The sequence below is a fragment of the Excalfactoria chinensis genome, chromosome 1 (genome assembly GCF_039878825.1).
Source record: "Excalfactoria chinensis isolate bCotChi1 chromosome 1, bCotChi1.hap2, whole genome shotgun sequence".
NCBI classification, from domain to species: Eukaryota; Metazoa; Chordata; class Aves; order Galliformes; family Phasianidae; genus Excalfactoria; species Excalfactoria chinensis.
Genome location: NC_092825.1, coordinates 73534107 through 73552623, shown reverse-complemented (window position 1 = coordinate 73552623; position 18517 = coordinate 73534107). Strand labels below are relative to the sequence as shown.

General features: G+C 48.1%; 2 protein-coding genes across 2 annotated transcripts; one reads left to right on the top strand and one right to left on the bottom strand.

Moving 5' to 3' along the window:
* Positions 1–1715: 1715 nt before the first annotated feature.
* On the bottom strand, positions 1716–3321 carry RBP5 (retinol binding protein 5). The gene is made up of 4 exons (XM_072326681.1): positions 3008–3321; positions 2622–2800; positions 2153–2254; positions 1716–1864 (listed from the first exon to the last, which is right to left on the bottom strand). Exons 1-4 carry the CDS (start codon positions 3318–3320, stop codon positions 1811–1813), a joined length of 648 nt encoding a protein of 215 aa, XP_072182782.1. The 5' UTR covers position 3321; the 3' UTR covers positions 1716–1810.
* CLSTN3 (calsyntenin 3) lies at positions 3304–18431 on the top strand. Its single transcript, XM_072326655.1, has 18 exons — positions 3304–3547; positions 6102–6224; positions 7174–7369; positions 7838–8046; positions 8353–8502; positions 8977–9162; positions 9600–9869; positions 10098–10210; positions 10290–10452; positions 11532–11588; positions 12345–12502; positions 12685–12833; positions 13289–13515; positions 14782–14952; positions 15505–15650; positions 15772–15907; positions 17391–17608; positions 17693–18431. Exons 1-18 carry the CDS (start codon positions 3319–3321, stop codon positions 17861–17863), a joined length of 3072 nt encoding a protein of 1023 aa, XP_072182756.1. The 5' UTR covers positions 3304–3318; the 3' UTR covers positions 17864–18431.
* Positions 18432–18517: the final 86 nt, after the last annotated feature.

Genomic DNA, 18517 nt, shown 5'->3' with positions numbered 1-18517 from the left:
ATTCATTCAGCATATTGCCTCAGGGGCTTCTTTGGCTATTATGTGGATGGTTGGCATCCACAGGGGCTGTCATGGTTAACCACTTGAAGGCAATATCTGTCTACCAGCAAACCAGAACATAGGTCAGAAAAGCAAAGTTAAGAAAGTGAAGCAGCTTTTGGTGCAGAGCCTGAAATAAGGAGATCACACAATCTGGAAGATATCAGTCTGGACATGGTGAAGCAAGCTCGGTGTTGAGAATCAGAATCAACTCTCAGAAAGGCTCCTTGTACAGAATGGGATGAGGGCAACAGTTCAATCAGCTCCTCAGCTGCTGTCAGTTGAAACCCTGGATCTTACAACCTCACAATACAACAGAGGTAATGTAGAGGCTATTGATAGACGGAATAATGGCTCATAGAAGTCTACATGGAGCAGACAAATGATGTGTTGGATGGCTTGGTTATGATTGCCCGGTGTGTTTCATTACATCCCAACCAGTGGTACCCTTGCACTGTGGATACTGACAGGATGCTGCAGGCTGTGATGTCCTGAGACAACCTTGAAGAGATGGAGGTCAACACTTACAGATACAGCTACAGCTACTTCACCCCTTGCATATTGTATATTCTTAAGTTGTACTTTTCTTATCACAATCGTAGTTTCATTTCTCTGAGAAGAAGCCCTTTGGAAAGTACTACTTTTTAGATGAGCTGCTGGAGGGGGAAAAAATAATGCATTTAATCAGCTTGAAATGAGCCTATGTTTTCAAAATCTGCCTACTTCTTGGCTCTTTGAGTGTCAGTAGCTACACATTTCTGAGTATAGAGCTCTTCAGCCTTTAGTTCCGGGGCAGCCACAAGTTTCCTTCAGAAATAAACCACAGGGGCCTTCTGCACATCCCATATGGTGTCCTCACTGAAGAACACCTCTGTCTTTGTCCATCCTTTCCGGGGACCTCATGTCCCTAGGTTCTGTCCCTTGGTCTCTGACTATAGAGGGAAGCTATGACAGTAAAGGGAAGATAGTAAAGCCAGGTGGAGTGCAGGAGCTAAAGACAGTGTGTTTTTTTTTACACCTGGAGTAAAGACAGAGCCTCTTTCTCTCTGTGGGCTTTCCTAGAAGTGCAGCGAATATGAACTACAAAGGACTTCCTACCTCACCCCAACCCTTGGATTTCACACAAAAATCTTTTGACACCAAAGAATCATTTCTGTACTATAACTTGAAGACTTTGGGATCCTGAAAAAAATATGATGTCTGCAAGCAACAGGACCTGGGAGCTTGCACTGGTGGTTTCAGAGGAGGCAGCCCCAGCTATCCTTGCTGACTCAGGACTCCAAATTCTGCTTTCCAGAGGTAGCCGAGAGACTGTGCTTGGGGCTGCTACAGTGAGGGAGACAGGAGAACGACATGGACCAGTGATGGGCCTGTCCAGGCTCAGCAGCAGCAAGTGGGTGCCTATGTGCAACTCCCCGCTGTGTGGGGTGGCTGGATGGCCTCCGCCTCGCCTCATTCCCTCCCACCCAGCTCTTATTCTGAAAGGAGCTGCCATGCACACAGCGGCCCATCTTCCTCCCTGCCTCGGCCCACCCAGGACACACTCTGGCCATCCCCTCTCCCCGCCTCTCCCTTCTTGGGGCCTGGCCTGCTGTGACCTGACCACAGCGCCCTGGGAGGCCTTCTTCCATCCTGCCGCATGGCAAGGCATAAAAAAACACGCTGCTACAGGGAGCCTGGCTCGCTGCCATCGAGTTTGCTTCTTTAATCTGGGGCAGATCACACTGGAGAGCGGGGCCCCAGATTGGGCATCTGTCCCAGCAGTCAGCGGTCACTTCACTTTCTGGAAGACCTGAACACAGACCTCATCTTCAGCCGTCATGCGCTGCGGAAAGGAGGAGAAAGAGGAATTCAGGCTGCAGCCCCGTGTCCTCCAGCTGAGCCTTGGGAGGTCATCCTGAGGGTGGAAAGGGCTGCGGCTGCTGCTGCATAACTTTAACTTTTGAACCCTGGCAGCGGATGTTTATGAGAAGTGGCCATTGCTCCTGAGGAGCTGGGGCAAAGCCTGAGAAGAGCTGGAAGGAGGCTGCCCAGGTTCACTAACAGCTCACAGCACTTGGCTGTGCAACCCCCCCCCCCCCCCACCAGCCAAGCTGCACAGACCCTTCCTCACCAGGTGCAGCCGGTCTCCCTCCAGCCAGTGCCGCCAGCCACGGTTCCTCTTCTCCCCGAGCTGCTCACATACCAGCTGGTCACCCTCCCAGAAAACAGTCGTCTGAAAAAAAGCAGAGGGAAAGACATGGGCCCAACAAAAGCAACACAGCTTTCCAGTAATGACACTGAGTGTTGCTGTTGTATTTTCAAGTGTGGTCCCCAACATGGTTGGTGTCCCTTGGATGGCTCCTTGGGACTGATGCTCTTTGTGTCAAGATCTAGTTCTCTTCTGGATCCCAAAACTCCAGGTCTGGCTGCGTGTTGCTTACTTCCCTTGCTGGGAGCAGTTTACTTACAGATTCCTTATCTCCAGACCTGTGGGGCAGGCCAGCTCTGGGCTGGACTCTTACCTTGCTGGTGAACTAAAAGCCAGGCAAGTCCCTGAAGTTCTGGATCATTCATTACCTAATCCCGTTGGGGATCCTCACCTGGCACTTGCGCCCATCTACAGGTCCCAGGTCTTCCTCAAACTGGACCCCCAGGTCAAAATCCATGACATAATCCCGCAGGGAAGTGATTGTGCGGATGACCATGTGGTCTCCCGTGTGGATGATCTCTTTGTCAGGCTTCAGCAGGCAGACCACCTTGCGCAGGACCACGTTGATATCTGGAGGATGAAATGGAGGGAAAACGTGTGGGCTGCCCAGGCTCCTCCGCCCTCTGGGTAGGGGGCTCCAGCTCCTCACCCCCTCCCACCAAAAGCCATAGTCTCGGATGGAATGACCAAAGCCCCTTCCTCCCCTTGCCAGGTCCCGCGGGCTGGCATTTTTGGAGACAAAAAGGAGCTAAGAGGGAAGGAGGAGGGAGGAGTTACCCAACGCGCGCAGGTAATTGTCCATATTCTCCTGGGAGACGAAACGGTAATAGCCGCTGAGGTTGGGCACCATCCCGAGACGGAGCGCCCGGCTGGTGGCCGCGAGGAGCGTGGAAGCGCTGCCTGGAGCGGTGCGGGGCGGGCGGGACGAGCAGCGGGCTCCTCGCCGAACTAAGAGTCCCGGCGGGCCTGCCCTGCTCCGCTCCAGCACCTCCGCCTCGGGGCGGGAGAGCTGCGAAACACCCCCGCCCTCCGCCCGCCTCCCGCCCGCAGCCGGGGCCGCCGCTCCCGCAGCCCCGGTCCGTGACGTCATGCTGCAGTGGCGGGGCGGGGCCGCGGCGGAGCCTCCGAGCCGCCGAGCGAGGGCGTGGGCCGGGCCGGGCCGGGCCCGCCGCTGTCCAGCACCGCCGGGCGGGCCGGGAGCAGCAGCAGCAGCCGCCGCCGCCGCCGCCGCTATGGGAGGCCGTCGGCCCCGCGCTGCCGTCCTGCTGCCGCTGCTGTGCCTCTGGGCCGCGCTGCCCGGCGGCTGCCCCAACAAAGGTGAGCGGAGCGGCGCGGGCACGGAGGTGACAACCCGGCGGTCCTGGCGGGGGGCTCCGGGTGCCCGGGCTCTGGGGCTCGCTCTGCCCTTTCGGCGCCCTCATCATCCCTCCCTGTGCTGGCTCCATCTCCCACCACCTCCCTTTTCAACGGTCTTTGATTTTTACATCCCCTCCTCATTTGCCCCCTTTCCACCCACACTCGGCTCGCTTTGTGATGGTTCTTGCCGTGTGCGTTTAGCTCTTCTCCCGTGGCATGCCGAGAGGGAGTGTGTTGCACCTCCACAGACCCCTCTGCTCCCTGAAGCACATCCCCCATCTCCATCTTCTCATTCCAGCCCATGCGTCTAGAACATGTCAATAGGAAACGTTGCAGCAGTTACGTGTTATCTGTGCAGGTGGCTTATATAAAACAGTGCTTTATGTGCTAAATAGGAAAAAAATAAAAGAAGAAAAAGAAAAAGAAAAAAAAAAAAGAAAAAAAAAAAAAAAAAAAAAAAAGGAAAAAGAAAGACCAAACCTGAATGCTGCAGCTCTAGCACGTTGGATGCAGATGTTCTCAGAACACACAAAGTGAAGGGGAAAGATGTAGGTTACTAGATCTGGGGCTGCAGCCACAGGCACAAGAGATCCATTTTCAGGGAATCCGGGAGAAGATAATCCATCTGTTGGGGTGGGAGAACCTGAAACGTGCAAGGGCTGCAGGGACCATTGGGGATGCGGCAGCTTGGTGTGCTTTCTGTGCTTGGGGAGGGGTGGGGGCTACAAACAGGGTGCAGCACGATGCTCTGTGTGTGCCGGTACCAGCAGGGGCATTTATCTGTGCTGCTCTGGTGCTGGTGGGACCAGTTGTAAAGCCAGGCCCCTTGTGGTCTGTATTTTCTCTCTTTGTGAATTTACACTCTGAAGCACGTACACGTCCTTGGCAACTGATTTCAGCTTTACAGGAGCTTTCTTGAAGACGGTATGAGTCTGCATCCTAAAAATAACCCCCAAATGTATTTCTAATCCCCAAGAAACAATTTTCTAAGAAATCAAATTGGTGATTCCCAAGGTGCAGGTGGACGCAGCAAAAAAGATTTCTTTCTCACCCACCAGCTCGTTACCCCAGCAACAGGGCGTATTTAGCATTGGTAGTTATGGGTTCCCTTCTCATCAGAGAGGTGTGCGGTCTGGGACTGACATAGTAGGATCTGGTGAGGGCAGTGGAGGGATGGGGCAAAATGTGGGTGCTTGTACACAGGAAGGATTTCTCCTGCATACTGAGCATTCTGGATTTCCTACACGGTGCTTTATAATATTAATCGATATGGTGGAAGAGAAATGCCAGCCCACACCTGGCTGCTCTGCCAGGCTGGGTCTGCCTGCTCTGCCTACTGGTGCATCCCTGCTCAGACTGCAGTTCCACCACTGGCCCACCCAGCTCCAGCAACACCCCTTGGTGCTGAAGTACAGAAAAGACAATAAATCATAGGGGATGTTGTCCTTCTTGAGTCAACACAAACGCCGTGGCGGTGTGTGCTGCAGAGGATGAATTCACATATTGGGAGTAGTGCCCTTGAGGGGAGAGTCTCTGTATCCTGCTCTCTACCAGCTCTGAGCCATGCTGTGTGCAGAGTCTCTTGGTTGTAATAAATCTTGTTCTCCAGAGGGTGGGAGAGGGGGGGGATTATCTGGGAATGGGGTTTGTAACTAGGACGCGTAATATAATCTCTGAGGCCCATTTGGCAGGGAGTGGGCATGGGGGAGGGGTTCTTCATTTATAACGATTTTACTTCTCTCCCCTCCGCCCTTTCCCTCCTTTATTTCTCCCTTTCCCTGCCCTGGAGCCTATGTGATAAAGATTAATTTGCTATTTCTGGGCCTGTGACATTTTTCAGAGCCTCCGGCTGGCTGCTGCCTCCATGCCAAGCCTGGCTGGGCTACAGCCAATGGAACAGCAAGGAGGGGCCAAAGGAATATGGTGCCCACCATGGAGTGGGAAAGGAGAAAGCAAGGGGCTCAGCAATTTGTTTTACATGTGAGGTGGCTGACTGGATGTGTAGCTGGGGGCACACGTGTGGATCCTTGCCCTTGTACAGAGGGTGGAAGACTTGAATGGTAATGGATGAATGCAGCTCTTGTCTTCCGGGGACACCCCAAGGGAAGATGTCTCCTGGATCCTTTACTTACAACTTCAGTGATCTAAAGTATTTAGCATTTGGAATCTCTTTCCAGAATCAGAGTACTTGTGCCTCTTGATTTCATTTTTTTAAACTATCCCAGCTTTCCAGGGCACACGAATATCCCTCTACGTGCTTCTAACAAGAGAGTATTGAGGAGCTGAGATCATGATGAAACATGATGTTTCTGGTGGTGTCTTCCAGGAGAGGTAGAATAGAATGGAAGAAAAATAGCTTCCTCTTCCCAGTCTCTCTTAGCCTTTATTCTAGAGATGAAGGTGGGGAGGGGTGGTTGCTAAATGCTACTGCATGATACTCTGCTCTTTTTCTACTGAGCCTGTCAGTTTGGCTAATACTTTCCCATGCTCAATCCCTTACCCAAACTCACCTCAGCAAATAAGCACAAACCCTGGATTGAAGCTGAATATCAGGGCATCGTCATGGAGAATGACAACACAGTCCTGCTCAACCCACCGCTGTTTGCACTGGACAAAGATGCTCCTCTGCGCTATGCAGGTAGGTTGGTGCCAGCTCTGGGGAGGTTGGGATCAGGAAGATACCTCCAGGGAGGCAGAGGCAGGGCCACATTCATCCCCATACTAAATTCTGTTCAGGAAATGATTACCTCTAAACCTTGTTCTAGAGAAGGTCCCTGGTGTAGTCTGCAGACAATTTGGGCATAGCTTGATTTAGGATCCTGTGAGCTGTTTCCCTTATGAGAGGAACTGAGGGTGGAGCCAGCTACTTTTTGACGCAGTTCTGCTATTTTCAAAGATCACATGCACAGCTCTGTGTCTGTGAGGTCTGAAGGAAGCTGCTAGGGCACACATCTAGGGCTGTTCCACATCCCTCATGAGAAGCACAAGTCCCTGAAAGTACAGATGATGCTTTGATGCTTTTTTGAGGTTTGTATTCCTAGCACTTGCTTAGACTATGCCTCAGATGCTGCATTTCTGCAACCTCCAACAGCCCCAGGGAGAGGAAAAGGGGTCCTGTGGGCTGAACTTCGGGATTTAGGTGATCTTATCTGTAATTCCCAAAGGAAATGTACATATCCTGTGTGGGATGGATGAGACATCGTGGAGCTTCATGTTTTGGATGTCTGTTTGAAATGCACAACCTGCTTTGCCTCCCTGTGGGATGGAGAGGCAAACTAAGCTATACTTGGATATATAGCCCTAACACATACAGCTTTAACCCCTAACCTCAAGCCTTTCTTGGTGTTCGGCAAGACTTCTCGTGGGGATAGTCTCCGGTAGAGGGCAATCTACACCATCATTGGCTGTAAACTGCTAGGGGGAACTCATAGTGAATCAGAATGGCTCCAAAATGAGAGGTGATAACGAGGGAGAAAGGAGAGTGTAAGTTAGAAAGGAATAAAATATGGCAGTGGGAAGTAAGGAGGCATATTGTACTCTACTCAGTCCTCTTCATTCTCCTCTTTCTTCCTGCCCGTGGGCACCAGGTGAGATCTGTGGCTTTAGGATACATGGGGCAGGGGTGCCCTTTGAAGCTGTGATACTGGATAAAGCTACAGGTGAGGGGCTGATCCGAGCCAAGGAACCAGTGGATTGTGAAGCACATAAGGAGCACACATTCACCATCCAAGCTTATGACTGTGGAGAAGGACCTGATGGAACCAACACTAAAAAATCACACAAGTAAGTAGCTGCATGTTACAAAACGTGATCTGTCACAGAAATGCAAATGAAAAATGCAGTGGGAGCTCTTCCCGTTACCATAATTATTATTCTCTAGTCTTGATGCTATAACTCAGCATGTGAATAAGACTCAAACAAAATGGTGATGGTCCTGTTCACTAGGTGAGTCACATGAGTTAATACACCAGAAGCAAGGGCTGCTTGATTGCTGAGTTTGATGATGCCTCACATTGCTGTACATAGGGAAAAGATTCAGATGGCATTAACGCCTTTTTTCTCTGGGATGAAAAACCACCATACAAGCTTTTGTATGTGAACACCACTGTTTTGAAACCCCAATCTTTTTATGTGTTCTTGCCTTTGATATCTGGAAGTCAGTCTGGTACACAAAGTTACTTACTCTAAAATCTAGGTGGTGTATGGCTCCTAATCAGCTAATCAGTTCTTACTGATGTTTCTCTGCCTCAGGGCTACAGTGCATGTTCGAGTAAATGATGTGAATGAGTTTGCTCCTGTCTTTGTGGAAAAGCTGTATCGTGTCGCAGTGACTGAGGGAAAGCTGTATGACCGCATCTTGCGTGTGGAGGCCATTGATGGAGACTGCTCACCACAGTACAGCCAGATCTGTTACTATGAGATCCTGACCCCCAATATTCCCTTTCTGATTGACAATGATGGTAAGAATCTGAACCTACCATGAGTGCACTTCCTCTTTTGTGCTTTGCTCTCTCACTTCCAATCCCATTTGCTGGCAGAGCTGGGAGATACGTGTGCTTTGGTTCCTCTAGCACTGCTAATCTTTCTTTGTGCAGAGACACAGCAGCCATTTTGTGGGATGCTACTGAATATTACAAAGTGGCACTGTGGGAGAACTCAGCCTCTTTTTGGATGTTTCTATAGCTGATAAAAAGCAGAGTTGTTTTTAGAAGCAAAGTGTTTGAGGAGACTTTCTTCTTCATTGATTTATGTATTTTGCTAACCAGGGAACATTGAAAACACAGAGAAACTTCAGTACAGTGGAGATCGTCTCTACAAATTCACAGTAACAGCCTATGACTGTGGAAAAAAGCGGGCATCTGATGATGCTGAAGTGGAAATCCAGGTGAAACCCACCTGCAAGCCCAGCTGGCAGGGTATGAAACCTCCAGACACAGTTGTGTCTTCCCTTTATGTCAGTCAACTCAGTCCTACTTGTTGAAAATATTTGTACGTATGTATATAAATTTGTATACACATGTATGGTTACATTCTGACACCAGACCAGTGATTGCATCTAAGGTATCACAAAGCTACTGGAAGGCAGTTCCAACAGAGGAAAATCAACACAGCTAGATATCTACTCAGCCTTATAAAGAGAGGTTGAAAATCAAGAGAGTGATGCTGCAATGACACTAGCTATAGAAGATGAGAATGTGGGCTACCTGTGCTTCCAGGAAGTTTTCCCTTGCACTGATGCCAGTTGCGTAAAGTTGATTTTCAATGCTGAAAGGCCCCAAAATCTCTTTGTGTATGGGCTGGTATATAGATGCCACTTCTATACACCAAGTTTTCTGGCGCTCGGTCCTTGACAGGACCTAACCCCTCTCTCTCTCACGCTTCTTCATTAGGCTGGAACAAGAGGATTGAGTACACACCAGGTGCAGGAAGCCTCGCTCTGTTTCCCAGCATTCACCTGGAGACCTGTGATGAGCCCCTGTGGAATATCCAGGCCATGGTGGAGCTGCAGACAAACCATGTGGCTAAGGGCTGTGACCGGGATAACTACTCTGAGAAATCACTACGCAAACTCTGTGGTGAATTGATTCTTTCCTACCCATTTCCCTGATGGGATTTAGAGCAATATCCCTGCGCCTCGCACAGCAGAGCTTCTGGGACATATTCCTCCTTCCTGCTGTGGTCAGCAGCTGTGAGGACACCCAGCTCAAAGGCTGTGCTGAGGGACAGTGAGCATCCTGCCTGTAATTGTAAGGGGCTCCCTGTGCTTTCCTTACTGTGAAGCCAGAGGTTTCTATGTGGTTTCTCATTATGCAGAGTCCATGGGACTTCCTTCACACAAATGGAAAAATCACCATCCTTCTCTTAATAAGAGGAGCCTTATAGGCCATTCTTCCTCTCTCCGTATTCTGGGATATTACAGCGAGCCCTGTACCACCATTTTCTTCTGTGCCCCAGTCCCCAGACTTCTCAGACTTCTGTGCTCCTGACTCCTGACTCCCTCTGTTCTTGGTAGGTGCTGCCTCAGGAGAGATAGATTTGCTGCCAGTGCCTAGCCCCACGGCGAACTGGACTGCACGGCTCTCAGTGCACTACAGCCAGGACAGCAGCCTCATCTACTGGTTCAACGGCAGTCAGGCTGCCCAAGTGCCTGTCATGAATGGGCTGAATGCCCACGAGGGGCTGAGTGACCACTTCACCCTGTCTGTGTGGATGAAACATGCTGTGGTGCCCAGTAAGGGCAGGAGGGAAGAGGAGACAGTGATCTGCAGTACAGTGCAGAGCGGTGAGACACTTTTCCTGGGGAGGTGAAACTGACTTGTTAGAAAGCATTGTCCCTGCAGGTGGAAATCCCCATGTCCCAGAGCAGGGCCCTCTGCATAGCTTCTTCTGGAAGCATTCAAACCCACTGAGAACACATGGTGCTGAGTGACAGTCATGGCATTTTTGGGGTCCGGATAGTAAGACTGCTTTTAAGTGTGATGCATAATGCCTTGTGTTTGTCCCCTGGCAGAGGATGGCTACTCGCATTACTCTCTGGCTGTGCATGGCTGTCGAATTGCTTTCCTCTACTGGCCATTGTTGGAGAGTGCAAGACCTGTGAAGTTCCTCTGGAAGCTTGAGCAGGTGAGGAAGAGTTTAACTCCTTCCAGTGTTATCTCTGTTCCTTCCCCTTGCTCACCTCTTCTTCTGCTGTCTGCCACAGGTCTGTGATGATGAATGGCACCATTATGCCCTCAACCTTGAGTTTCCAACTGTCACACTCTACGTGGATGGTGTCTCTTATGATCCTGCTCTCATTCATGACAATGGTCTCATTCACCCCCCACGGCCAGAACCCTCACTCATGATTGGAGCCTGCTGGACTGGTGAGTGCTCACTCCCTGAGCATCGCTTTTCTCATACAGGCAAATGGAAGTGAAGAAAGAGCCAGAAGAGGTGAAAAATAGACAGCATGTCTACTACTAAATTATGCAAAATACATCGCAGCCATCTTTTCTCCTTGGCACCAAAACCATTGTGGCTCCTTCTCTCCTTATGAACTAAGCCATAATACTATGCCATGGTAATAATAGCTTGGGTTTGAGTGTCAGTGGCAGCTTCCTGCACAGCAGTAGTAGAACATTTGATGGTTAACTAGTTTTCATGCATTGGAGAGTTGAAAGTCTGTACATCATTCTGATGATGGCCTTTCTATCAAAGCTCTTCACCAGAGAGCTGGGATATTGTTTATGCTGCTGAGTGTACGTACTGATGGTGATATGTGTGTTGTGAAGTTCTATACAGAGAAGTCACAAATCATTCTGTACAGAAGTTGGATTGGAGGATAAAGATCAGATTGGGAACATTGTTAGGCCACTACTAGATTAGAACTGGTTCTATGGAGATATAAGACTACATTGGCCAGGTCTTTCAGTATTCCTACAATACTGGAGCAGGACAGAACTAAGGAATTTGCCTGCTCCTTGCCTTCACTCCAGCAGAAATTGCTATCAAGATCAAACCTTTATTGTGGTCCTCCTTTTCTTGCTCAGGAATCTCCCCATAGCTTTATTCTCTCTATTGGTCTTTTGCAATCAGCAGACATTAATCAACTTGAATTACTCTCCTGAAGCTGCCTGAGTTTCAAAGGGATGCTCAGAACATGGCAAGGACTCCATAAATGGAAATCACTTAATTCCTAGGGTAGATATTGTTGGGAAAGGAGGAAAAATAAAACCTATACTTTCTTCTTGTATTAGATACAGTCTCGTCAATCCCTTCCTGAAAGGCACACCACTCTGTCATCTGTGGAATGCTATCTCTAGGGCTGAAGGGTGTACTGCTTTGCATGAGTCCAGAGCTGTTCTTTTGTCTAGCGCTGGCTGATGCAGACACTTATGTAGTTACTTGCCTGATCCTGTAACTGCCCTCTTCCAATGTGTAATTACATGTTCTCCTTTTGCAGAGGAGAAAAACAAGGAGAAAACCAAAGGAAATGAGAATTCCACTGATACTGTACGAGGTAGGGAAAAGAAAGAGGGTGGTTCTCTTCTCTTCACTGTGCATGACTATATCACTTCTTGCATGGTGCCTTCCTCATGCAGCTCCTTGATCTTGTCCATCCACCTCCCACCATCTTGGGAGGAAATCCCTTATTTTCTGGCAGATTGATCCTTGATACCTTGATGTTGGTAGAGCATGAAAATGCTGGTAGGACTACACCCTGCTTTGAGAGATAGAGTATGCTTTTCATGTGGAGAAAGTGTCCTCATGTCTGGTCATTAAAGCTGGTCTCTGAAGAACACAGTAGCCATTGGAGACATCAGGAGATGTCACCTCATCCCTAACTATCTGTGGAACATACAGTTGGTTTAAAAGCCCTCACCAGGAGTGAGAAGGGGACAAGAAATTGTTTCCATCTGGCATTCAGCGGTGTGGCAGAAACTTCTCTATGCTACCTACCTATCACTACCCTGGTCTTTTTGTTGGTCTTTCCTCCATCTGAAATTAAGAAAAATTATCATCTGCAGTATCTTTTTGTTCATCTTTTTGTTATCTTTGCTTTTCCATGTCCTGTGCACCCCTCTGTTCTCTCCTACCTCTCCTAATATCTGTATGTACCTCACACTGTTGCATTCGTTGTCTTTGCTCTTCCGTGTTCCATGCACCCCTCCATCTCTGTCTACCTTAGCAACTGTGTGTCCCTCACATTTTTTGTTGTCTTTGTTTTCTTCCTCACCATGTCTCTCACACCCTCCACGTCCCATGTTTCCCTCAGGAGATCCTCTGTTGATACACCACTACTTCCATGGTTACTTGGCTGGCTTCACTGTGCGCCCTGGTAGCTTGGAGAGCCGGGAGGTTATTGAATGCCTGTATGCCTGCCGTGAGGGGCTTGATTACAGTGACTTCGACAGTCTGGGCAAAGGGATGAAGGTATGCCCATCTGCCCAACTTGCATGGGTCTCTTCCACTCTCCTCCCTAGCCTTGCTTCCCTGGACTTTGCCTGCTCTGCCACCTCAGATAGCTCCCTGCCTTTGTCCTTTGTGTCGATTTTAGCCTAGGGTGTTGACATTTGCTAAGGAATCCTGAGTATTTTCTTCTTGTTCACCTGTAGGTTCATGTGAACCCCTCTCAGTCCTTGCTCACTTTGGAGGGTGATGATGTGGAAACTTTCAACCATGCTATCCAGCATGTGGCTTACATGAATTCACTGCGCTTTGCTACTCCTGGAGTCCGGCCGCTCAGGCTCACTACTACTGTTAAGTGAGTAGATAAAGCAGCACTTCTGTCTAGGTTCAGCAAGAGAATTACCTCTCCTTTGACTAAAATTACACTCCCTCACCTTGTATTTGAATTCTAATTGGTGGTCTTGAAGTGGGTGAGAGTCTTCCTGAAAATAACTATGAAATTATCCAATTGGGTACTTTAATACTGGTTTCCTAGGGCCCTAGGGAGCAGAACTTCTGTCTCTGCTGATGGTGTTTCAGGCATGAAGGCTGTTTTTAATTTTCTCTGTGGTGTGTGAATGTGACCAAGTCACCTGAAAGTCAGTGATTCCTACTGCATCTCTCTGTCTTGCACAACAGGCCACAGGGAATCTTTTAGGACTACCACGAAAAGAAAATTCCCTTCACTGACTGTAATAGGCAGGAAACAGTCCTGTGAAATGTTGGTGGAAACTTGGGCTAATTCTGATGCTTTCTGTTTCTCTCCTTCAGGTGTTTCAGTGAAGAATCATGTGTCTCCATTCCTGACGTGGAAGGTTATGTTGTCGTGCTACAGCCTGACGCTCCCCAGATCCTGTTGAGTGGCACTGCCCACTTTGCTCATCCTGCATCAGACTTTGAAGCTCCTGATGGAGTTCCCCTTTTCCCCAACCTGCAGATCACCTGCTCTATTTCTCACCAGGTGGAGGCCAAGAAGGATGAGAATTGGCATGGTACTGGTGAGTGGAATACAGGGAGAAATAGAGACAAAATGGAAAGACCTGCAAGTTGCTATTCTGCAAAGGAAGTAGAGCTCATAGTTGTACTCGAAACAGGAGAGAGTTTACAAATACAGAAGCAAGACATTGTCTGTTAATATGTAGGCTAATCAGTTCTTATCCCTTTCTCCTCCTCCCTGTACTTTTTAAATCCACCCAGTTTCCTTGCCTCATGCTCTTCTCCTTTTCCCATGCTACTCATTCCTAATCTCCTTGACATTTTACCTACATTTCCCTTTATTGAACCCATCACCAGATGTCCTTCCTGGCTGTTCTCTCTCCACTCCTGCACTTCTTCCTGCTTCCCTTATTTCTTGTCCCCTCCCAAAGCTATACAAGAGAGGGTCAGGTTGGGTATTAGGAAAAGGTTCTTCACTGAGGGGGTGGTTGGGCACTGGAACAGCCTCCCCAGGGCAACGGTCATGGCCTCAAGCCTGTCAGCATTAAAGAGGCATTTGGGCAATGCTTGTAGATATATGGTTCAACCATTAGTTTACTCTTTGTGGAGTCAGAAGTTGGAACTGATGACTCTTGTGAGTCCCTTCCAGCTCAGAATATTCAGTGTTTCTGTGATCTCTTTCTGCATCACTTGTTCCTATGAATTCCCCAGTTAGTTTCCTTCTGCCTTGAGTATCTTTTCCCTCAGTTCCCTCCCTCATATTACTTCTCTACACTACATGCTCCACATCCTTTCACTTAAATTGTATCTCTTCTGCTAACAGGATTTTTTTGCTCATAGTTTGATGATCAGCAGCTTGAGCTTCTTGATGTAGTGAAGGTTGGTCTCTGCCCTGCTAAGTAGTTAGCCTTCAAAACTGCTTGTCATTTTAAATATGATAAAATCTGAAACTTTGTTACCAGCAGTTGTGAGGAGAGAAAGCTTTCAAAAGCACTCAAGATCTGGGAATATATGGTACAGTTGCTCATAGTTTTAACACTGCTGTTGCCAACAGTCCTTACAGCTGAGATGTGTTACCTTGAGCCAGTCCCATAACAGTATGTTGATCTACAATATAAGACTTTCTTATGTGCATAAATAATGTAATTAGGACCAGAGGGGACTCAACCAACAAGTAAATAAACCAATGGTGATTTTACTCAAGGTAAGTGCTGGCCAAAGAGAAGCCATTCCTTATAAGTTCCTTTAAGTGAGTATCACTCTCATGCCTGCTTTTGTTCATGGCTGACCGGTTTTGTGGCCCTGTCTTTTTTCCCTTGTTCTCTCAGTGACAGACACACGTATGTCAGATGAGATTGTACACAACCTGGATGGCTGCGAGATCTCATTGGTAGGAGATGACTTGGACCCGGAGAGGGAATATCTGCTCCTGGATGGGGCATTGCTGCAACAGCGGGGCCTGGAGCTTGTTAACACCTCTGCCTACCTCACTATCACAGGTATGACCTATCCTTGGATGAAGCTGTCTATTTATGCCCCTTTCACTGTCTATCAGGCATCACTGGGGGAACACTTAACCCGATGTGTTGGTGCACTTTGTAAGACATAACCATTCGCTGAACTCCTGGCTTTTGAAATCCCAGGCTGTTTCCATTAGGAAGCCTACTCTTCCAGCACACAGTGCTAGGACATGGTGTCTGAGCTCTGCTTCAGGCTTGTATCACACTCCTCCTTACTTACCCCCATTGCCTACGGGGTCTCATGTTCTTAGATGCCAGTAGTATTTTGCACGGCATACTAGGAGACAGCATATCCCCCAGGTTGTGAACTGATGCATTGCTTATATACACTACAGAATGTAACAGGCACCTTCCCTTCCACGTGCCTTAGCACTACAAACTGGGCTTTCCCCACAGACAGCTCCATTTCTGGCCCTTTCCAATATTTATGAAGCCAGCCTTGGATTATTCTGTAGCTCCTAGTTGTTATGCCAAATAATTTTTAAGTAGGAGCTCTTTGATACCGCTCCAACTCTCTCTTCTTGTTCTCAGGGGTAGAGAGCATTGCAGTTTACGAGGAAATACTACGCCAGGTCTCATACCACATCAACCGTGGTGCTGCTCTTTATGAGAGGAAGTTCCACCTGTCCTGCACGGAGATGAATGGACGTTATTCCAGCAATGAGTTTTCTGTTGAGGTACAAGATTGATGCATGCAGACATGGGAGTTCGTACATGCACTGTGAACAGAAATGCACCCAGTGTAGACTATCACAGTGGGCACAGGGCTGAATATTTCTCACTCTCTTCTTTCTGCAGATGAACGTCCTCCACAACATGAACCAAGCTGCTCATCCTAACCATATGCTGAATTCTCAGCAGTTTATACACCGAGGCCATCATTTACCCCCAGAGCTATCTGGCCACAACTTGGCAAGCACCCATAACAACCCTAGTATGTAACGCGCCTTTTGGTTTTGTTCTCTTAGGTCGGGATGTTTATTTTCTGATACTCTGTTAAAACTTTGAGCACGGGATTCCTTTCAGCCTTCATATATGCGTTTCATTGAGTTCTTACACTGTTGCCCCACCCTTCATTAGACAGTAGTCTGCAATATGGGTCAAACTGTGTCTTAGAGCTTGGTGCAACAATCCCCCTCCTCTGGAATTTTGCTTTCTTGATACAGCAGCAGTCTGAAATCTCTAACTGAGAAGGTCTAACAGGAACAACTGTAAGCTGGTAGTATTTCATTTGTGCATCTTGCAAAGGTGCTCTGCAGGGCTGGGTAATACAGTTTCAAAAAGAAGCTTCATCAGTAGGAGTGAAACAAGAGAACCGAGACTGCCACTGCTCTAAAAAGAGATGGGAGGTGGTGAGCAGCAAAGGCAGAAAAATACAGGAAAGTGCACCACACAAATAAGATAAACATTCTTGCTCCTAAAACAAAGGAGAGAAGCCTGAATGCTAGGCTAGATAGATTTGTTGGTTTGCACTGCCAGCCCCGCGCCACAAGAATTATGGCAATCTAATTGACTCTTCTGAGGCTATGAAAGCTCTAGGAGCCTATGCTAGGTTTAGCTCCCTGTTGTAGGGAACACAGAAAGTGCCTTTTGTTCTAGCTTTTCCTGCAGCTTCCTGCAGCAGCTTACCCAAAACCGATCCAGTCCTGCAGCTGGAACTGAATCACTACAGATATAGCTGGTAGAGAACATCAAATATCACCCTTTGCAGAACCCTTCCCCAGCCCTGTTTGGTTGCAGCAGAAGCAAAAGTTCCTACTGTAAAAAGCTACCCAGAACAAAAACGTTAGCATGCTTAGGCTAAATTTTCCAGAAAAGGGAGTTATCTGAGAAGTCAGTGCTTTAACCTGCAGGTCTAGGATGAAGAGGAGGTGAGAGCTGGGCTAAGATGAATTTCAACTTTATCCTGTGGAGGAACCAGTCTTTGTCTGTAGCACTAAATTAGAAGGCTGTCACAGCAGTCTGTCCCATGTGCAAAAGCAGGCTTATTTTGGTTTCTCTCTACTGCTTAAATAGAAATCACACTATGAAAATCATCCTTGCAGAGTCTCCCCACCACACACCTCTCTCTTTCCCAAGGAAAAGATACAAATGACTGCTTTTGACTTATTCTGAAGCTAAGCAGCATCTACAGGCAGGTCTGAAGTTAGTGAACACCTGGACCTAAACATTCTGGGAAACGCTGAGCAGATGGCTACAGCAGCAAAAGGAAAGAATCACCTGTGCCTAAGGGAGCAGAAAAGTCAGGACATATTCCTACTTAGACCTAAATCCTACATTATGTCCAGCAACCCTCATTCCTGCAGGGTGGGTGTGGGTCAGGTCCAAAACATATTTATGTTACGACTATTACGACTATATAATATGTTATATTTATGGTTATGACTGTAACCACATGTTCTCCTTTTCCTCCACAGTGGTCCCTAGTGCAGCCACTATCATCATTGTGGTGTGCGTGGGCTTCCTGGCACTCCTGGTGATCCTGGGCATCCTGCGCATCCACTCACTGCACCGACAGGGAATGGGGCAAGAAGTCCCTGGGGCTGCCACAGAGGGGCATGCATGTACCGGCAGAAAAGAGAGCGATTTGTTCTGGGACGACTCAGCCCTCACCATCATAGTGAACCCCATGGAGGTGAGGAGCAGTCACAGGAACCTGGGCTGGGGGGTACAGCTAGGCTGCCAGAACCTTTCTCTTATGATAGTCTCGTCTCTCCAGTCCTACCAGGGCTGCCAGGAGAGGGCTGCAGAAAACTGTGAGGGCAGAGCAGGTAAGGACTTGGAAGAAGATGATGACAGCAGTGATTTGGAGACACCTGACTCCCCAGACAGCAATGACATGGAAGATCGGCACATCATTGGCAAAAATGACAGTGCTCACCGCTATTAGCAGCTTTAAAACATCTGTCCAATGGATCCTCCGAAACATACTGCTGGGAGGAGGAGGTGTCTTTAACTTCCTTTTTTCCCCCACCTTGTACATGTTCTCCCTCGTGTCATTTTTGCTTCCCACGTTCCTTCGTCTTCTGCCATTCTCATTGTGAACATTCCCTATGATTGAAACCACCCCCCCCCCCCCCCCCATTTGGCTCTCTAGAGGCACATATTTGGGCACTTGCACATGACCGTGGCACAGATCAAACTATGATGAGGAAGGAGGAGCTAGGAAAGAACAGAAATGTGGAAAAAAGAGCTGGCCCTATGGCTCAGAGCGGGGTCTCTCACAACCCCTCCCCAGATATTATATATATATATATATATATATTGTATATTTTTTCAATGTTGTTGAGGTTTATTCTCATTTCATGCAAAACAAAACAAACAAACAAATCCCCTCAACCAGAACACTGCAGCTTGTGCCACTTTGTAAAGTTGCTGATACTCCTGAACTAAAAGAATGATGGTAAGAAGGATGAGGAAGCAAAGTGGATTTTAAAATAAATGGATTTCAAATAAAAGGTTCAGGGCTTCTGCAGTTTTTCCTCTCTAAGTTGTGTAAGAAGCAGACTGTGTAGCCACTAATATAAGACTGGTGGTTGTCCTG

What these genes read in the sequence shown, in the direction of transcription:
- CLSTN3 (XM_072326655.1), top strand. Translation starts at nt 3,319, where the DNA reads ATGCTGCAGTGGCGGGGCGGGGCCGCGGCGGAGCCTCCGAGCCGCCGA. An exon ending in AACACTAAAAAATCACACAA is followed by an intron (nt 7,370 to 7,837) that starts GTAAGTAGCTGC and finishes TCTCTGCCTCAG; the next exon opens with GGCTACAGTGCATGTTCGAG. An exon ending in GATTGGAGCCTGCTGGACTG is followed by an intron (nt 10,453 to 11,531) that starts GTGAGTGCTCAC and finishes CTCCTTTTGCAG; the next exon opens with AGGAGAAAAACAAGGAGAAA.
- RBP5 (XM_072326681.1), bottom strand. Translation starts at nt 3,320, where the DNA reads ATGACGTCACGGACCGGGGCTGCGGGAGCGGCGGCCCCGGCTGCGGGC. An exon ending in CAATTACCTGCGCGCGTTGG is followed by an intron (nt 2,801 to 3,007) that starts GTAACTCCTCCC and finishes TTCATCCTCCAG; the next exon opens with ATATCAACGTGGTCCTGCGC. An exon ending in AGGGAGACCGGCTGCACCTG is followed by an intron (nt 1,865 to 2,152) that starts GTGAGGAAGGGT and finishes TCCTTTCCGCAG; the next exon opens with CGCATGACGGCTGAAGATGA.